Below are 20,120 nucleotides of genomic sequence, written 5' to 3'. Positions count from 1 at the left end.
GTCTTCCAATTTACTTATTCCGTGAGTCTCGAGTTGATATTCTTGATATCCTGGCGGATTGCAACCACCTCCTCTTTGGTGGATTTGGCTAAGTCCTTAACTTCCTCTAGCTTGCTCAGAATTGTTTCCATAGCTTCCGTCATTGCTTTATTCCCTTTGACTGGCGTCGGTGGGCTAGATTTCAGGCGTTTAGAGGTTACACCATTTTCTTTGTCCCCCATTCTTTAGTTGTGTACAGCGGTTTGTCGTGGTAATATTCTGATTCCCACCAATTCACGGCGTTGAGACTAAATTGCGTTGTGAGGGTACAGGGCAGCAACTTAGATATTTCTCCCTCCTTATTTCGATGGTCGTGAATAATGAAGAGTGATTTAATGTTTTTATTGATATTTGATCGAGGTTGGGTTTATTGATTGTACAAGCAGCGAGAATTACCAGTCCCAGTCATTAACTAGTGTGGCTCACTGGTTAGAGGCGGCAGACCCGAGAGCAGAGGACGGCCCTGGACCAGGGTTCGATTCCCGGCGCGGCAGGTTTCTGGACCAGGGTCAGCGGACTCGATAATTCTCTCGCCTCGGTGCCCACTCTGATCAGCGATCACACTCGGCAACTCTGGGCATTAGCTTGCCTCATCTTCACTAACGGCCCCACCAGACCGCCGGGGATGCCTGGTCTCACCCTGGAGATACCCATTAAGGGACCATCTCTCAGGGAAGCCAGGAAGGGTTTCGCAGCGGTCGAAGCGCCTTGGGACCCTACGGGTAAGTAGTGCGCTATATAAATGCCTATACACATACACATATACAACATTCACCCGCAGGAGTGATCATTTTGTACAGTGCATATGGTATCCCTTGTAAATATCGATTGCATGCTTGTAAATACCAGTAAATACCAGTTGCAGTATTTGATGCAGGGGGTCAACCAGCATACCACACACAATGACACAGTTGTAGTTCACTTATATATTACCAGATTCCCAGAGTCTCCTCAGTTTCTCTAAAATCTGCTAGATTCTGCAGGTGTTTGTTATGACTGGTCATATGTATGCTTATATCAAAAACAAATGTAGCTGACCGGATTAGTTGCCTGCTTACAATTCCTCGTAGCACACCAGAAATTATTTTGACTGCATCTAAATGCAGGGTGACTCAATACCGGTTGTAGATGAGCTGGGGAACCGCCATTTTAGATAGTCAGCTCCTGCATTCACAGAGGCATTCGCAGCGTTATTTATTTCCAAAAGTTATGTTTGAGCGTGGGTTGTACGCTGTCTGCACCTCTTCGCTATGACAGAATCAGGCATGCTCAATGACACGGCAGCCGACCAGGTTGTTCTAAACGCGATCTAAATGTAATGTCAGGCGCGCTGGCTGGCCGCCATTTCAAGCTTTCAGCGCTGTCTTCACCATTTACATGCACGCAAGAGTCACACTGAGATCTGCGTCTCTACTCACGACTCCGCTGCAGCGTGTGCGTCCATGGACCTTCACCGTTCTGTATGAGCATTTCCAGCTCGTGTAGTACGACGTGGCCGGACTGGAGCTCCAAGAGACCGGGAGACCTCGTGGATGTGTCCGTGAGCGGGCTCCGCCGGACAGCGCAGTTCCCTCCGGTTAGGGCAAAGCGGACGATCAAATCCCCTTCCTTCGGTCGAGTCCGTCTCCAAGTTTCCTCATCGGCGGTACAGGTGTTCCGACATCCAGGCAACCGTTTTCGTCACAATTGGAGTTTGGTTGCAGCTCCTTACAGCGCAGTTATTCCAGCCGCTTGTAGGAGGTCAGAATTACGCCGCCATTTCTCCGGCGTCCAAGCCACGCCCCCGGACTTGTTGTAGTGTGACCATGTGAAAATGGTCTGACTCTATGTATATGTTTAGCGGTCTGAGGTCTAGGATAGGCCTTAGAGAGCTGTCCTTTTTTGAAATCAGAAAGTATAGAGAGTAAACCCCTTTGTTTTTTTGGAGCAGAGAAACTGGTTCTATTGCACTTTTTTGTAGCAGGGATTCTACTTCTTCCTTTAACAGTGCTAGATGTTCGTGTGACATTGGACGCTGTTTGGGTGGTATGTTTGGGGGGGGGGGTAGATGTTAGTTCTAGACAGTAACCTGATTGAATAATTTGTCGCACCCACCTGTCTGATGTGATGTTGGTCCATGCAGGAAGGAATTGTTGCAATCTTCCCCCCACAGGAGTGGAATGTTGGGGGGGAGGGGGGAGGAAAGTCATTGGGTAGGGGTAGAGGCAGAGGCAGAGCGGGAATTGTTGGTTTTGCCTCTGCCTTTGTTGTTGCTACCCCTGTAACCCCCTCTTTGGTAGCCCTTAGTGAATGTGGATTGGCTAGGGGTTTTGTAAGAGGTGGAGGAACTTTCGGAGGAGTAGCCTCTAGTGTTGCCTCTGTATGATGAGTGACGAAAAGAACGTCTGGGAGCTTGCTGTTGTAAGGCTCCCATAGATTTTGCCGTATCGGTGTCTTTTTTCATCTTTTCTAAAGACACGTCAACATTTGGGCCAAATAAATGTGACTCATCAAATGGCTGATTAAGGATGGAGTTTTGTACCTCAGGTTTAAAACCTGAGATACGTAGCCAAGCATGTCTACGTAGGAGGGTGCAGGTATTAATTGCTCTTGAGGCAGTATCTGCCGCATCTAGGGCACAGCGAATGGAAGTGTTGGTAATATTTTTACCTTCCTGTATAAGTTCATTGGCCTTATTTTTGTATTTGTCAGGTAGATGCTGCATTATGGACTCTAGTTCATCATAATGAGCTCTGTCTGTCATATCTGTCCAGCAACGCTAGGGTGCTGGCGATGCGCCAGATATTAGCTGCTTGAGGCGCTGTTCTTTTGCCTGCGGCGTCAAGTAACTTGGATTCCTTGTCTGGTGGTGAGACCTCACCTGATGTCTGAGAATAAGCACGTTTACGTGCATTAGACACTACTAAAGAGTCTAATGGTGCTGGACCTTAAATATAGACTGGATCTGTAGTGGCAGCTTTATATTTTTTCTCAGTTCGAGGATTGAGGACCCCAACTCTGACGGGTCTTTAAAAACCTCTGTTGCATGTTTGACTACACCCTTCAGCATTGGTAAAATGGCAGTAGACCTTTGTGAGTTATCAAAAGTGTCTAGTAGGAAATCTTCCTCCACCGTATCTGTGTGTAAGTCCACCCCATGATATTGGGCAGCTCTTCGGACTAGTAGGTTAAAACCTATAGTGTCCTCTGGTGGGGATGGTCTAGAAGGGTATATGTTGTCTTGTGGGACATAAGTCACATCAGGGGTGTTGTAATCATCCCATGGATTAGGTGACTGAGGGGGACTATTGGTCCCTGCTGGGTCATGTGCACCTCCATCTGTGTCATCAGAGTCTGTGTCTACATCATCTTGTGGATCAGGGGATGGTGTAGGTGAATGGTGAGGTGGAGTAGGTGTAGGAGTGGGAACAGTATGGGGAGGTGGAGAAGAAGGCACCCTTAATGGAGAGGTTGCAATGTCTTTCTTCTTTGGAGGAGGAGGAGGTGCTGGCGCATCAAGTGGTCTCTTTTTGGAACTGAGAGTCAATTGGCCAGTCTTAGGATCCGTGACAACAGTTTTTTGGTTAGGATCAGGTGTGAAATTTCCTCTTGACAGGGCAGATCCTTCGGTGTCGAGGTTTTCGGCTCCGTAGGTTTTATCAGCACCGAGTCAGTAGCTGATTTTGGTTTAGAAGTGTGCCCTTTTGAAGTGTCCTTAACAGAACCTGTTTCTTCGGTTCCGGGTGTTTTTTTGGTTCCGAAGCGTGTGAATCTGGAGCTTTAGGCGTTTTTTTAGTTGGCTCCGAATGCGGTTTCGGCATCGATTAGCCGCTGCCAGTCTTCGGTGCCGTGTGCTTCGGTGTCGGAGCAACGGTCGGCGTGGTTGACGAAGATTGCTTTTTCCTCCGGTGTCGGTGTAGGATTGGCACCGTGGATAGGCTGGCTCGAGCCCGAGCCCGCCCGAAGGCTTAATGGGCTTCTTTGCCGGGCATAAAGGCGGGGCATAGGAAGCAGTCTCTCGGCGTGCACCCGGGCCCGAAGTTGAGGGTGTGCCCGAAGCCTTTTTAGAGGGTGTCGAGGAAGGGTTGGGGTCGACGATCTTACTTACGACCCGTTGAGCTGGAGTGACTTCCTCGACGTCGGAGTCCGAGGAGCTGGTACTCTATTCGGCGTGCTGGTGTTCTAGCACTTAGACGCCCTCGTCGTCGTGGATCGAAGCTAACTAGCGGGCCATTGTTCTTCGAGCTCATCAGTCCCGGATCGTCTTCTTGGAGCAGAAGGAGGCACAAGCGGAACAGTCTTTAGCCTCGTGCTCCGGTGAGAGGCAAAGGTTGCACACCTCATGAAGGTCGGTGTGGTGAAACTTCGACCCACATCGAGGACACTTCTTGAATGGCGTCCTTTCCATGAGCTAGAAGTAAGGCCTAGGTAGGCCCGAAGGCCTTTGTCGACAACCAGAATCGAAGACTTCGAAGGTGAAGAATCGCGTTGATGTGGAGCACGATCAAAACAATACTGTCTAACTGGGTGAGGATTGCGCGCCGAAAGAAATTCGGTTTCCTAACCGGAGCGCGGGGATCCGAGCCCAATGGCAGAAAAAAACAATCTGGGGATGGAGCCGATGCCCATGCGCAATGTGGTCCAAAGGAGGAGTCACCTATCTCGTGACTTCCAAAGAACTTTTCAGGACAACAACAAACTGCAAACATCCGGGCTCAACACTAGGTGGCGATCTATGCACAGTGTGCAATCTTCAGCTCACATGCCTCGAACATGTATTATTGCAATGAGCCACACAAGACTATACATATCAAGATGTTAGCTTATATTACTTTAGCGAGCTGCAGAGAGTTTTTTTGACCTTGTAAAAGGGGATGGGCGACTAGGAAACTGTGAAAGAAAATGGTCTCAAACAGTGAACACCTTTGCTGGCTCTCCTCCAAGATGTTTTTAATAATCTGCTAATTGTATGTGACTGAAAAGGCAACTATCTGACTAGAAAGAGAATGTACAGCAACATATCTGCACAATCCATTCTCTTCATTTGCATTCATTCCGGATAGCAAATTTTCCAAATCAAACATCATTGCCCCCAATTACTTCAATGTACAAGTAGGCTAAACATAATTAAAGAAATAGTGTGAAGGGTATCATACAAACTCCTTTCCACTTTGCAACTGTGATTATTTATCCAGCAATGAAGACCCCACTCTCAACTCAAAAAGGTAAAATGCACATACCTCCACATGTAATTGAAGCAACCTTTGTGAAGTTGGATGCTGAACTAGGTAGCAGTACTGGTTCAGACTGGACAGACAGAAATTCACTTTGTAAAACACTGTGTATGTCCTGCAACCAAAAGGATGAAAAACACATTAATCCTTGATGAGCACTAATGCCAACTTATAACAGAAATAAACTAAGAGCAAGAAGGCCCTTAAAATGTCCTTATTACATCATAAATCTATATTTATCAGATGTTTTCACTATAAAAGAAACATCACTGTACAATAAAAATAGTTTACAGAATTCAAATCCCAATTTCTTTTTAAATAAGCTTTCAAATCTCAGCACAGTGATATTTCATAATTTTATGTAAAAATATGCAAATAGGTACGAGTTTCTTAGGTTACTACCAACAGCGTTCATATTTCTTAAGATCTCCACTGCAAATCTGCACGCTGTATGAAAAATGTCCTACATTACAGCCAGGCTCCCATTGTAGGTTTGTCCCTAATCGCAGCAATTAAATCTGACTTTACACAGGCTACTTTTTGCTTCAGGGGTGTAACATGATATCTTTATCTACTTATTTCAAATAAAGGTCAGATAAAGATACAAATGCAAGTGTTAATCTGTACTGAATGAAGGTAAAATGCTATGTTCTCGTTAGTGTATTTACATAGCCGACTTAATGCCTTGGGATACTCTATACAGAAGTCACTATCAAAGGCGCCTTGCATTCCCAGCCAGGTGTACTTACTTTGACCTCGCCAGCTTTATAACACTAGCCTTATGTTTTGTATATTTGTATTACCATCCCACTTATAATTCATGAATTGAATACTGGTGTGACCTTGACCTTGATTGCCACTGATGCCATACCCAGCTGGTACTTAATGTACTACTTACTTGCTAAAAGCCATGAAGTTTCAATATATGTTCAAATAGTGTTTTTGCTCTGCTGTAGCTCTTGCCCTCACCTGTCATGATACATTGCAATTAATAGGATCCACCTGGCCAAATGATGGAGCAATGCATGTCTGTGTTATGCTTAACTTGCATCTTAGACACTTTAGCCTGCTATGAGCCTTACGCTTATACTGGTTTTCCATCTTTGACACTACACAATGAAGATCATCGATTGTTTGAGCTATTTATGATGGGCTAAGAAACCTGTTAAGGACAGCACTGGCTGCTGGGTTTCAGCTCAATCATGAAAAGATGGAAGAGGCCATAAGGCAAAAGCATTTGTAAAATAAATGTGGGTAAAGCAGGCAATATATGGCTGTCCTTCCTCCCTTAGGTGATAAAATCCTGATGCTCTTTTTTTGTACAAAGGAAGCATTTCTCACTAATGGAGACCATAAAATAAGGTATTGCTATGACGTGTTGATAAAAAATGAATGGGTTTTGCCATCGAGACAGACTACAACTGAATCCTTTTTTTTGGTATAAATGACATCAACCAAAAAAAACTATTTTTTATTCATTAATTTTATACAATTTGTGAAGTGCAACTCATGACGTTCGGCGTCTTGGCACTATAGGACCTGAAAAAGTTGCTTTATTAGATGACCTCATCAAGTTTAGTTTGGGGCGGGTGGCATTAAGTCTCCTGAGGGAACAGCCAGGCCTTTAGGGCCTTTCTGAAAGGGAGTAGAGAGGGCCCAGCTTTCAGTGCCATTGGGTGACTGTTCAAGAGCACTGCTGTGGCCCTGAAGAAGCTCTTGCCTCCCCAGTTGGTTCTCCTAAAGGGGGGGAACAATCAAACTCATTGCGGAGCCAGAGCGTAGTGTCCTGCCTGGAATGTACCATTTGAGCCTCTCTCTAAAATGATCCAGTCCCAGTCAATGTTGGCCATGCAAACAGCCTTAAATTTTCAGCATTGTTTAACCGGCAGCCAGTGCAGCCTCCTGATGGCTCCTCTTGCCGATTCATATTTGGGAATTTTGAGAAGGAAACTAGCAGCAGCGTTTTGCAAGGTCTGGAGCTTCTTTTCAATGCCAGCAGTTGGAGTGAGAAAGAGACTATTACAGTAATCTATCTTCATAAGAACTAACGCGCAGACGGCCGTTCTCAGAAGTTCCAGGGGCAGTAACCCTTCAATCTTTTTTATAAGCTTTAGAGAAAAGAAGGAGACTGATGTGATTTTGTTGACTTGATCCGTGAACTTCAGTTCTTTATCTATCAACACGCCCAGATTTTTTACTTTTTTTACTGGTTCAGGGAGAGTCCAGTTCGGGTGGCCACCATTCTGGCGTCCAGAGTGAGGGGCTGTTACCAATATACATAAATAATAAAAAATAAATAAACATTAAACTGGGTATGGGCTAATACAACATAACTCAAGCTACACAAATATCTACGATAAGGGGAAAAAGTCACTCCTTTAACACACACTGCAGCGGACCGAATTCTACAGCCTCATAATACCACAAAAATCTACTTTTTAATACCTGGCAGGAAATCGGGTAACCTTCTCCAGGGTCCTACAATGAAAATCTGCTCATCTTGCACTGAAAGGTAGTACAGGTCTATACAGATGCTTTATGAAGACCAAAATGCGGACAATGGTAAAATTCCCGAGTCCCGCAATCATGATTGATATTGAGAATCTTTCTCCTTTGGCCACAGAGATCCTGCATGGTAAACATGCTTGGCTCACTAATGGAAACCAGGACCTTTCTGCAAAGTGTGCCCACCCCTGACAGATTGTCATATTTGGACTGCAGAATCAGACTTTGAAAAAGGCCCTGATGGCTCCTCGTCAAACTGCTTTTGAGACACTAATTACGGGAGCAAAGGATCTTGTACACAAAACCAGCTGTCTTTAGGATACTCCACCCTCATCATCAATTTATCATAACTGACTGCAAGATTACAAAATAATCTGTGTTTCAGCCACAAAAATAAAACCGGCAGAACACAGGAAGTTCCATGGGGAAGGCCCATACTTATCAATCTCCCAGAATGACTTTCATTCTACGCTTGTCTATATTCTATATTCAGTAACAACACATTTACATTACAAATGAATTTCCAGGAGTAGATCACCTTTGCTAAAGGGAAAAAATAATTATAAATTCTGCGGCATGAACACAAGTATTGTGAGAGTCAGAAGCAAATGCCCTGCCCTTGAAGTCAAGGTTATTTACTGAAGAGGAAGCCAAAACAGACTTTAAAATGCAAGAGCGTGCATTTTTAAATCTACTGCAAAAGGCATATTAAAACAAGCATTTGCAATGCAATAGGTCTCGCATTTGCGCAAGTTTGAGCTATTGACATTGCAAATAACGCCTTTTATTTTTGTTTTTGAAACATAAATAAAAGGCATTGTCATTTACAATGCAAATGGCTAAAACTCGCATAAATGAGAGACCTATTGCATTGCAAATGCTTGTACGCTTGAGAGCGCTTTGTTACCAGGCCGGTGCCCACCCGGCATTTGCCCCGAGTGCACTTTATCTAATTATTTACGGGACCCGTTTTTAGGTCCTTTGAGAGTGCCCATCTCGCATATATAATTATATTTTAATTCGAGGGTGCCTACCGCTCTTGCCCCCGAAAGAAATCACCGCCGCAGCCCTGCTCCATGAAAACCAGAAGTCAGGCACTTTTGGCCGAGACGGGGCGGGGCCTGCAATCCGGCAGGAAGTCCCGCCCGCTGCCGCCGAGGAAGAAGTGAAGCCGGCCGACTGATGGCCTCTCCGCAGCCAGATGCTCCCAACAGCAAAACAGCCATAGTGTTGCGGGGCTCCCAGGTGCTGGAGGGAGCCCCGGAAGTTAAGTCATGCCCCCTGGTGCCGCGACGAGACGAGACTGCCGCAGAGAGGAGCCCGATCCCCAGCAACAGCCCGGTGAGTGCCCGACCAGCGCTGCAGAGGAGACACGGAACACGCCGAAAGAGCCCGGTGAGTGGGAGGGGGGTGTACACGCGTGTGTCTGTGTGTGTTCGAATGTGTCTGTGTGTGTGCGCGTGGGTCTGCGTGTGTGTATGCAGTGTGTGTGTGGCTGTGTATGTGCGCATGCGTGAGTGTGTTTGCGCATAGGAATGAGGCACGAGAGGGGCACGGCGCCGTGCGCACCCACCAGGTGAAATCTGCGCTCTGCGCTCGTGCACCCTCTCGTGCCCACATTCCCAAATACGGGTAACATTAGTTGTCTTGCTAACAGCATTCAATGCTTTCGCATTGAATGCTAGGTCAGCTCGACCTAAAAAGCTACGGCAGGCATATCCCATTCATTTTACTACAAACTAGCTTGCTTCTGCTTCATAAGTGTCTGTAGGATAAAAGAGCATTCCTCATCCCTCTCATGCTGCGGTTTTGTTCAAACTGTATTGTTAACCATTAAAGCATCTCCCATGCTGAACAGAAGCACATTCGATCAGATATCAAAGGGACCTTATTTGTACCATAATAAAGAAGTACCTATCACTATCATAGCCTATAATGACAATGAAAAAGTAAGCTTAATTGCCCATGTCCTTTTGTACCAAACAAACTATAACCAGTCAGGCCACAGCACCCTTTATAACACTCCCAACAGAGGCGGAGTCCCTCAGATTTTCAAGCACAAGTGGGAATAAACAATCCTGAGCTATAAGGGGAGCCACTCAGGGGAGGAGGGTGGGTCGCATGTGAATCTATGAAAGATACCAATATAGAATAACTGCAGTTACAGGTAAGTAACTTATTTTTTCTCAAGTATTGGATCTTTCATAGATTCACATGCTTGAATAAGAATAGCAAGCAGTTACTGTATTTGTACATCTTATAGTAGTAGCTTAAATAGCGGATGGTGGGTAGAAAATATATACATAACATTCATGTGCAATTTAATACAATTATATATAAATATATATTTATATATCATATTAAAATTTGCATAAATACATAAGCAAACACAGGAAACCAAAAGAGGCTCCCCTTATTGAAATTAGTGATGTAGTAAAAACCTGTCCAACCCACTCCATCACTGAGCTGTGCAGGTAATAATGCTGCTTATATTATATGCCCACTCTCCCCTCCTTTTGTACCACTCTTCCAGGTTGTAGCACGACATATCTTCTCCAGAGGCACTTCCCCAAATAAAGTAGTTGAGGTGGAAACTGCCCTAGATGAGTGCACCCTGGTTTTTGCTGCTAGGGGCTTGCCAGCCTTTGAGTAGCAGAACTGGATTGCAGCTGAAATGACTCGAGCAATGGTTGCCATAGTGACAAGCACCTTTACGAGTGTGTCCCTTGGAGTGCAACAGTGGGTCAGTTCTCATTGTTTAGAGAGATGTAAGTATAATTTTAAATATCATACAGCGTCTGAATACTCCTCTCAGTTGGTGATGTTGGGTTCTGGAAGAAAGTCCAAAATATAGATTAACTGAGGGGAAAATCTAAAGAAACCTTGGGAATAAATCTTTGGATTGGTTCTGAGAAATACTAAATTGTGGAGGTTCAAGAAGGTTCTTGAGTTGAGAAAGCCTGTATCTCCTCTACCCTCCTGGTCCGAGCAAGTGCTAGGAACAAGGCGGTTTTCCATTTGAGGAGCCCTTACAGGAGAAAAGAAATTCTGAATAATTATTTCATGAACTGTTTGAAGAGTCTGCACGAAAGGAAAGAGAAAATGTGATGAACATCTAAATCTTGATATTGCTGCAAGTCCTACCTTAAAAGACCCATGTACCACCGTAACTAAGCTAACAAGGGGAGATAGGGTAATTATCTGCCAGATAATGTCAGTAGAGGACGTAGGTTTCATTTCTGGCACCATATACATTCATTTTTCCATTACATTTACATGTCTATAGTGGCTTCCGCTTTGACTTGGAGAGAATACACCTCCAGCCCTGAGAAATATTGAGATCTTTGAATTCATGGAATTTAGGAGCCATACGCATTAAAGGAGAGAAGTCGGGTCAGGATGAAGGACGTTGGAAAGTGAATATGGTTGCATAGCAATAGCAGGAGAAACTCTGTGAACTAATGCTGCATGGGCCATCTGGGGGCTATCAGGATGAGACGTCACCTCTCCATTTTCCTGTTGCTGAGACCATTTGGTATTAAAGGTATCGGGGGGGGGGGGGGGGAGTTAATCATAGATCCCGGACCATGTGTTGGTAGGTATCCCCTCACGATCCTGGATGTGCATGACAACTTGCACAGAATTGGCATTTGCGGGTTTAGTTTGTTGCAAAGAAATCTAGAGCCGGTCTGCCCCAGAACGAGAAGATTATATTTAACTCCAACCGATCAAACTTCTATTCGTGGAGGCTGCTTCATTGCATGCTGGAGGTATTATCTGTGTGAACTAACACCGAAAACTTTGCTATCATTGGCAGGAAAGATTGGAGACGGAGTTAAATAGAGTTGGGCTCCAGGCGATTGATGTGTATGCTCGTTTGAAGCGCAGACCATGTCCCTTAAATTTGAAGGTTCTTTAGATGACTATCCCATCTCTCCATGGAGGTACCTATAGTCATTACGAAGTGAGGTATTTGAGGTAAGAGCGTAAGGTCTTCTGATAGGTGGGAGGTCAGGGACCACCAGGCTAGGGCTTTCATCACACATGTGTGAAGATCACCAGGCCCTTGAACGATTCCTTTGTTTGAATGTCCAGAAGCTTATTGAACAGGCATGCTAATTTTTTTTTTTTTTTTTTTTTAGTTCGAGAGCCAGTTCTTAGAGCATTTGTTGTTTGGCTTAAAATTGAAAGTCGTTGTCTTTGACAGTATCTAGAGTTGCGGCCTAGGAACAGAATCTTCTTGGATGGATGAGTTGACAATCTTTGATAATTCACAAGTAGACCTAGTCTGTGAAACAACTTTAGGCAAGCCTCTGTGGTCTTGGATGCTTGAATGCCATTGGTGCTTTTATCAGCCAGTTGCTGAAGTAGAAGAATACCTGATGACCCGCTGTCCTGAAAAAAGCTGCCGCAGTTCCATACAGTAGGTAAAAATTCAGGAAGTTAATCTGAAGCCAATTGGAAGAACTTTGATGCGTGGGAGGAAAGGAGGAAGTATGAATCCTGTAAATTTAGAGCCGTTATGTGATGTCGGAGAGGGTGACCACATAACCGTATTGGTTTCGTAAATATTTGTTTAATTTCTTGAGGTCTGTGAGGGATCGTCAATCCTTTGTTTTCATGTCTATGATGAAAAAAATGAGAATTGTTCCTTGCTGAGAATGTAAGCCTTTCTCTACAGAACATTTGGTTAGCGTAGCTAGCACTCCCTTCTGAGGCAGATGCAGATAAGGGGGGGGGGGGGGGGGGTAAAAGAGGTGGGCTCTCTCATTTTGGTGGAGTGGTGGGCGGAATCTGGGTTCACTCTAATGTCTGACCATATGTTTTGAGATCCAGGACTTCTGTCAGAATCTATTTTCCGCAATAGATGACAACATTTTGGAATGGTTTCTCTCACAGTATGGCGTAAGCAGCACCAGAACGTTATCACTTTAGGTAAGCTAGCCTAAGAGCTACTGATAGTGTTGCTAAGTCTGACACCTCTGGTATCCTCCTTGATACAGATAAGTCTCTCTTTCTCGGGTCCCTCTAAAGGGTGCTTCTTTCAGAATGGACTGTGGCAAAAGATCTTGCGGTGTCAGAGTCAGCATTGACTGCTTGCAAGGCATCGTCGACGTGCTTGCCAAACAGAGCATCGCCATGGTAAGGTAAAAATATTATACATTTTTGTATCTCAGGATCTAAATGTAGTGGCCTTGAACAAACATTGACGTCTAAGTACCACTGACCCTGCCATTTGTGGGATATCTATTGAAGCTATATCTATAGCACTGTCTATGTTTACTGATGAGGAAGTTGCGACCCCTGCATAATCTTTTTTGTTTATGCCCTTTATGCCTTCTGGCACAAATTCTATGAATGTGTCAATGTCTGACTACATGGTTATACCTGCCTCATATTGCCAATGGTTTACAGTAGTGCTGGGCATAGTTGTCTGAACAGCCCCTTGTTGGTTAGGCATGGTTATGAGTGACCTGGTTTTCCATGATTGCAATTGTTCCCAGATATATCAACAATTGGAATAGGTCTCGCAGCTTTTCTATTTAAAACCAGCAAGAGAACAAACCATTGCTTATTTGCTTTTGGAAGTTCGAAGCGTTTGGCCGCTCGTTTCTTAAGGGTCTGGAAACCATCAAAAATCCTCTGTTGGGGAATCCAGCGGTTGTGGGTCTTCTCTCATTCATCACCAGATGTGAACAGGTCGTTCCTAGGAAGAATGGTAATAATTGACACTGGGATCCCTCTTTTAGTGGCAGGAGCATAGGAGGATGCGGACATATCGGGCATGATGTGACCTTGCAGGCTCGAGAAAATGTTAGTATTAATCCTGTAACATGCCCTGTAGGTCTAGTACTACAGCTACATAGAACTGACCCATGCTCTGAAGTTGAAGGCAGAGGAAATTGGTGAAATTGCTCCACATATTGCCTCTATATATTGCTGACTGTTGTAGACTTGCTCATATTAGTCCCCCTAATTTGTGACATTAAGTTATTCTAAATTATGTGTCTCTTATTCTTCTTGATTAATACGGTGCTTACCCTTTTGTATTGCCATCTTGACCGTAGTTGACAAGGTGGGTGTAATCGACTAGGCTGACGTCGACAATGTTTGTGGGCGATGAGGCCTTCGTCGTAGACTAAGCTGTCTTATAGGATGCAGTCATAGATGTCGGCCGTCGAAGACATGGTTATCATAGGCAAGGTTATCGCAGATGAGGCAGTCATAGACTACCATCATAGATTAGGGCATTCATAGATGAGGCCATTGTAGAGAAGGCTGTTGTAAACGGTCGTCGTAGATTACCATTGTAGATGAGGCTGTCGTCGACGACCGCCATCAACGACCATCGTAGATGAAGCCGTCTTAGATGAGGCTATCGTAGACGAAGGTCATAGACTACGCCATTTGTAGAGGAGGCCATTTGTAGACGAGGCAGTCGTTGACGAGGCTGTTGTAGACAGTCTTAGATGAGGTCATCAAAGACGAGGCCATCATAGACGACCATCAGACAATGCCATACAATATGATTGTGAACAATGATTTTGATGTCAGTTCTGTAGCAGATGCCTCGTTGTCAGGTTATGAGTATTTTCCCTGATGTAGTATCAGGGTTACAGAGGGAGCTGTGGGGTCTGCCTCTGAGGACGTTTTTTCCAATTGTCTCTTTCTCTGTGAGAAGTACCTATTCAAGACTCCTGATCTTTTTTATGGCTTTTCTGAACGCCTTCCAGAGACCCTTGGTGCGACCTCTCCCCTTGACTTTCCTACGAGGTGAAGGAATCCTCACTGTCCTCATCAGAAGTCACAGATTTACGTTTCTGTAGACCCAATAATAGCCTCATATCTCTGAACGTGAGAGTTTTGAGGAAAAGGTTAGACATATTTTGTAGTTCGGCATTACCCTGCTTTTTACAACTCTGAAAAATTCATGCTAGGGTAAAATAAATGAAACATAAAATATATTCTTAGATGATTCAAAAAGAAGGAATAGCTGAAGAAACTGAGCAGAGCTCAAGGAGACTCCCTTCTCAGGACGTGCAGTGGAAAAGCTGAGGGACTCAGCCTCTATTGGGAGTGTTCTAGAGTGTTCTGTGGCCTGATTGGTTATAGCTCAAGTTTGGTCCTTTTTTTAAAAAAAAAGGACATAGATAGGCTGTTAAACTCACTTGTTCATTGCCATTTCAGGCTGTGATAGTGATACATACTGCTTTATTATAGTACCGTGGGACTGCCACTTTGAACACTGGGCGAGATTCAAGCATGTGAATCTATGAAAGATCAAAAACTGGAGAACCATTATTCAACCAAAAAATATGGAAGAGCTTTATTCTAATTACTTTTAAAGGAAAATAGTTGTAAACACCTATAGTCCGATACAAGGTAAAATCTCTTATTGTTGGAATGCACCACAGCCCCCATAAACATTTAAAATGGCACACCGGACCTCCTTACCTTGCTTTTTAATACATTACTCTGTACAGGGGCCTCGATTTTATTGCTTGTTTACACGTGGGTAGTAAAGAGGGTGGGGTAAACATGTGTTCTAGTAGTTCTATTTTGCTGGTTACCTCGCCAGACTAAATAGATTTTAAGAGGGACATAGATAATGGATTATTTCCTTGGAACAGGTACGTAGTTTATTTTACAATAGCCACGCCACATAAATACATGCATCAATAATAAAAGAATTGGAAAAGTATTTATATTCCTAGAAGCAGGGGCCTTCAAGCAAATTGGGGTATCTTTTAACAACTGTTAACTTTATTACAAGGGATTTTTCCATAATACATCAATGTGTGTTAAGCTCACAGTCTGTGGGTTGCAGGTACAATGTCAATCTATGTGGAAGAGAATTTTACAATGAGAATGCCATTAAATTTTTTAGAATTTTAAGATTCAACTTTTTCTATTAGTATATTTGGTGGACATAAACACTAGAAAGTAGAAGCCCAGCTAACTAAGATGCATATGTCAAATATGATCAAATGTACTTTAATATCAAAGTGAAAGAAGAATTATGAGTTTAATATCAGGACATTGTTTGCCTCACTATTCCATTTATTTGACATAATACATTTCTTAATACTTCTTGCCATATCACTAATTACTGCACCAAAGAAACATATGTGTACAATTACCTGTACATGAACTAGATAGTTCCCCGAATTCAATATGTAAATATTTACAGTAGAGCCATCTGTTCAAAAGAAAGATAAAATTAGATAAAATCAAAAGATGTAGGTCTTAACATTAGGAAAGGTATGCCCCAGTCAAATGTACAAATAATGAAGAAGCCACTTTTCAAACAAAACCTCAAAGTTAAAAGAAAACTCAACGTAATGAACTTACAAGACAAGTGAATCCTTAACAAATCTCCAAAGATAAATGTATAACCAGCATCACTACTAATGTAAATATATATGTACATTGTTTTATTTTACAGAGTTTTATATAGCGCAAACTTGACCCGAATCGGGTATCAGAGCACTTTACATAGCAATAGTTGCATTACATGAAGACACATTCATTTTTTTGGTAGGGACAGGGAGATGATTTGCCAAAAATCACAGGATGTCAGCGTCATTGCAGAGACTCGATCCCAGTTTCCCAAATTCTAAGTCGACCGTCCTAGCCGTTAGGCCAACTCCTTCCCCCTATGTGCATATTTATAAACACATGCTTAAATGAGAACCCCAACCAAGCCCTGCTCTCTGTAACACCATCTAATAACATCCAACAACAAATATCTCAAATATTTGAGCTATAAAAAACTGGAGTATTTACTAGGGTGAACAAAATGTACACAATGAACTATAATGAAAAAAGTACTGCATAAAATGTTCCCCATAATTCACAAAGTGGTACAAGCGCAATCTAATAAAGCCACTTATCCCTTTTTAGTAAACAAGACCGAACCATTGTCTGCATTATGCATTGCCTAAAAGCAAAAATATTCTTCATACTAGCAGTGTACGCTATTGGATAAACCACATCAAGTTGTAGATCATCTATAAGTGGTCAAACAACAAGGCTCGCACATCACAGATTCAGGGAAAAATTTTAAATGCAATCAAAAGAACTATGTAACGTGCTCAAATGAACAAACAACACTATGTCACCAATCTAGTGTTTAGCAAATATCAGAAAGGAATTTTTTAATATTCATAACATAATAAACTTTTCCAGAGCACCACAATATTAGAGGCTCAGGGTCCGTCAATCCGACAGGTCCTATAATTGTCATCCAAGAAACAAAAGAATGAAATTCAATGAATAAGAGTCCAAAGTATAAGGCACTGTGTGGATCTGAAAGTCAAAGAGCTTTTTATTTATTTAAGCAATCAATTTGACTGAAATCCAAAACCGAGACAGCCGACACGTTTCATCATTTGACAACTTTTTCAAGGCTCAAGAAATCATTCAGAGACGAGCGCGCTCCAGAATGCGTCTTGCAACGGGAATGCTATTTGCTCACGTGTACCTCCGATCCCAGAGGACAGGAGGCAATTGAACTTGCACCATTTTTAAATCAAATAATTTGCGGAAGGGATCCAGTAATATCAAAATAATGTATATAATGTGCTGAGGTCAAAGAAAACTTAGTAGTTAAGACATTGGAACGGCAACCGCTATAAGCAGATAATTCACAGGAGTTACAGTGGCGGCATCATAGTCGGTATGGATTCAAGTTCTATTGATTCCTATCCTCGGAGCTCAGAGGTACATGTGAGCAAATAGCATTTCCTTTGCAAGACGCATTCTGGAGCGTACTCGTCTCCAAATGAATTCTTGAGCCTTGAAAAATGTGGCAAACAACAAAACACGCGTCAGCTGTTTCAGTTTTGGATTTCAGTCAAATTGATTGCTTGAATAAAAATAAAAAGCTCTTGGATTTTCAGACCCACACAGTGTTTTCATACTTTGGACTCTTATTCACTGAATCTCATTCTTTTTTTCTTGGATGACTATTATTGGACCTGTCGGATTGATGGACCCCAAGACTCTAATTTTGTGGTGCTTTGGAAATGTTTAAGTTGTAGATAATGCTGATGTCTTACTTTCTTGTCCAAAATAAAAACAAATCATTTAAGAACCATTTCGAACAACATAAATCAATCATGTAGAATGCAATTTTCAACTGTGAGGTGAAAAATGCAAAGTGCAACACTTACAAGAGAAATTACTTGTGGCTGTTGCTACATAAACCACAAACACGTTGTCCAGTATGTACTGCTTGATGCCTTCAGATGTAATCCGGTCATTGTCCGTCCTCAAGACCACATTCATCTCCAGCAACCTTGAGTGGTCAGTTGCAGAGCAAGCATTCTAACGAGAAATAGAAGAGTCTGGTCATACCTCACAGCTCAAATCTCATTATGAGAGAGAGAAACTCTGTTTATTTAGACCGTGGTCTTTAAACAATGAGATCGAAATGCATCACATCAATATCAAAACCATACAAAATTTATAAAATCAGGCTGTTACTCTCCATGCCGCTTTCTATATGTTATACAAATTTAAAAAGAAAAGGCATTCTATGGGTAGCACAGACATAAAAAATGTTAAGAGGAATTTTAAAACACATGCTATACATAATAAAACTGGAAGATATTACATTAAAAATAGGCAATTTCGATATGTTTCTCATTACAGTACTATCCGAATCTTATAGGCTTGCAATCCCTCGTAACTTAGCTTTTACTTGTGTCTATCGATGTAGGTTCCTCAATTTGATTTATTTTGTTGTTCCAGTGCTATGCGATTCACCTTTTTCAGAAAGTTACCAAGTGCAATTGCTATTTCCAGATTTTCCATTCCTATCAATAAGTTTGTCGCTTGTACTCGTTGTCTTATGCCATATTTTATAAATAAAGGTCGTAAGAACCGTTTTCTCACTTCTAGACATGTCAAGCAGTCAAGTAGTATGTGCAGCATTTCACACTTGGCCCCCAGGCCACATTTACATGTACCATCTGGATATAACATTTCTGCCTTAACTCTCCCTTCCATTAGCCAAGGGATGGTGCCAATTCGGATTTTCAGTATCTCCCACCTAAATGCATAATTTGGCAGGGTTTCTAAGTATGGGTACCCAGTCTCGTTTTCCCATGATTCTATCATATTTACCACTAATTTTTTGTTTCTTAGATATCCTATATCCTGCCTTCTGGAATACTCCCTTCCTTGTACTCTGAGTGCACTCTTCGTGAACTCTACATCTAGAGAATTTTGGTTTACTCCCACTTTTAGATTCCCGATTATTTCCTTTATTTTTCTTTTTGCGTCTAGTGCCCACCTTAGGTTACTGTGGCGGATTTCTTCACTACACCAATGTGAGACCTTTTCCCCTACCCCCTGGGATTGGCGTTTCCAGAATCTTACCATCGCCATTTTGGCCTGAGTAGTCCATCCAATCATATCTGTTTCCAGTCTAATTGCCTGTATCATAGATGACTTAGGTAGTGACAATAATGTTTTCAGGGCCTTACCTTCCTCCCGATCCCAGCCTCCCTTTCCGCTTAGAAGGAGTACTTCTGCACCATACAGTACTTGGGGCGGTATCATGGACTCGTATGCTTTTAATAACGGTTTGTGTGACATATCCCCATAGTTTTTATTGAATTTTTTCAGGCCACAAATGGAGGCAGATGCTTTTGCGTTTTGGTGTGCCAAATGTATGTCCCATTTTAAGGAGGGTTCAAACCAAAGACCAAGATATTTATATTCTTTTACCGTTTCTAATTTTATTTTATCTAGATACCAGCTAAAATTCTTGGTCCCTTTACCGAAGCACATGATCTTTGTTTTTTCCATGTTCACTGTCAGCAATTTATCCTTACAGTAATCATGGAATACATTTAGTTTTCTTTGTAGCCCGAGCTCTGTCTGGTCAGTAATCACAAGATCGTCTGCATACAGCAAGCAAGAGACCTTTCTACTATTCATTCTCGGGCTCGCGCTTCTTTGCACCTCTAGTGCTGCTGGGAGATCCGCTAGAAATATTGAAAAAAGGAGCGGAGCTAGGACGCAGCCCTGTCTCAGTCCATTCCCTATTTCAATTTTCTTTGTCAGCGCCCCTTGTATATCTTTAATGACTTGGGCCCAGTTCCCTCTGTGTAATTCTTTCAAGATTTCAAGTAAGCACACAGGGATTTCATATTTAATCAGGCACTCCCATAGTTTCCCCCGGTCCACTGAATCAAAGGCTGCCCGGAAGTCGACGAAACAGCAGAACAGGTTCCCCTTTTGTTCTATCGACTTCCGGGCAAGGGCCCACAGGGCATACCAGTGATCCACGGTGGAGTGCCCTTCTTTAAAGCCTCCTTGTTCCACCGGGATAATTGAGTTCTCTTCCACCCA

The 20,120-nt window shown here is 42.9% G+C and overlaps 1 protein-coding gene across 1 annotated transcript in view; it reads right to left on the bottom strand.

Annotated features, from left to right (window-relative positions):
* TMEM131L (transmembrane 131 like) overlaps positions 1 to 20,120 on the bottom strand; it is a 580,656-nt gene that overhangs the window by 223,112 nt on the left and 337,424 nt on the right. The window contains exons 9-11 of the mRNA XM_086962316.1: positions 17,933 to 18,086; positions 15,899 to 15,957; positions 5,259 to 5,367 (exon numbers count right to left, since the gene is read on the bottom strand). Of these exons, the coding sequence (XP_086818442.1) occupies positions 5,259 to 5,367; positions 15,899 to 15,957; positions 17,933 to 18,086 (322 nt within the window). The remainder of the gene's footprint in view (positions 1 to 5,258; positions 5,368 to 15,898; positions 15,958 to 17,932; positions 18,087 to 20,120) is intronic.

Source organism: Lissotriton vulgaris, chromosome 3_1, assembly GCF_964263255.1.
Source record: "Lissotriton vulgaris chromosome 3_1, aLisVul1.2, whole genome shotgun sequence".
In the NCBI taxonomy this organism is placed as follows: domain Eukaryota; kingdom Metazoa; phylum Chordata; class Amphibia; order Caudata; family Salamandridae; genus Lissotriton; species Lissotriton vulgaris.
The sequence above is the reverse complement of the archived record's forward strand: the minus strand, read 5'-3'. Positions and strand labels throughout refer to the sequence as shown.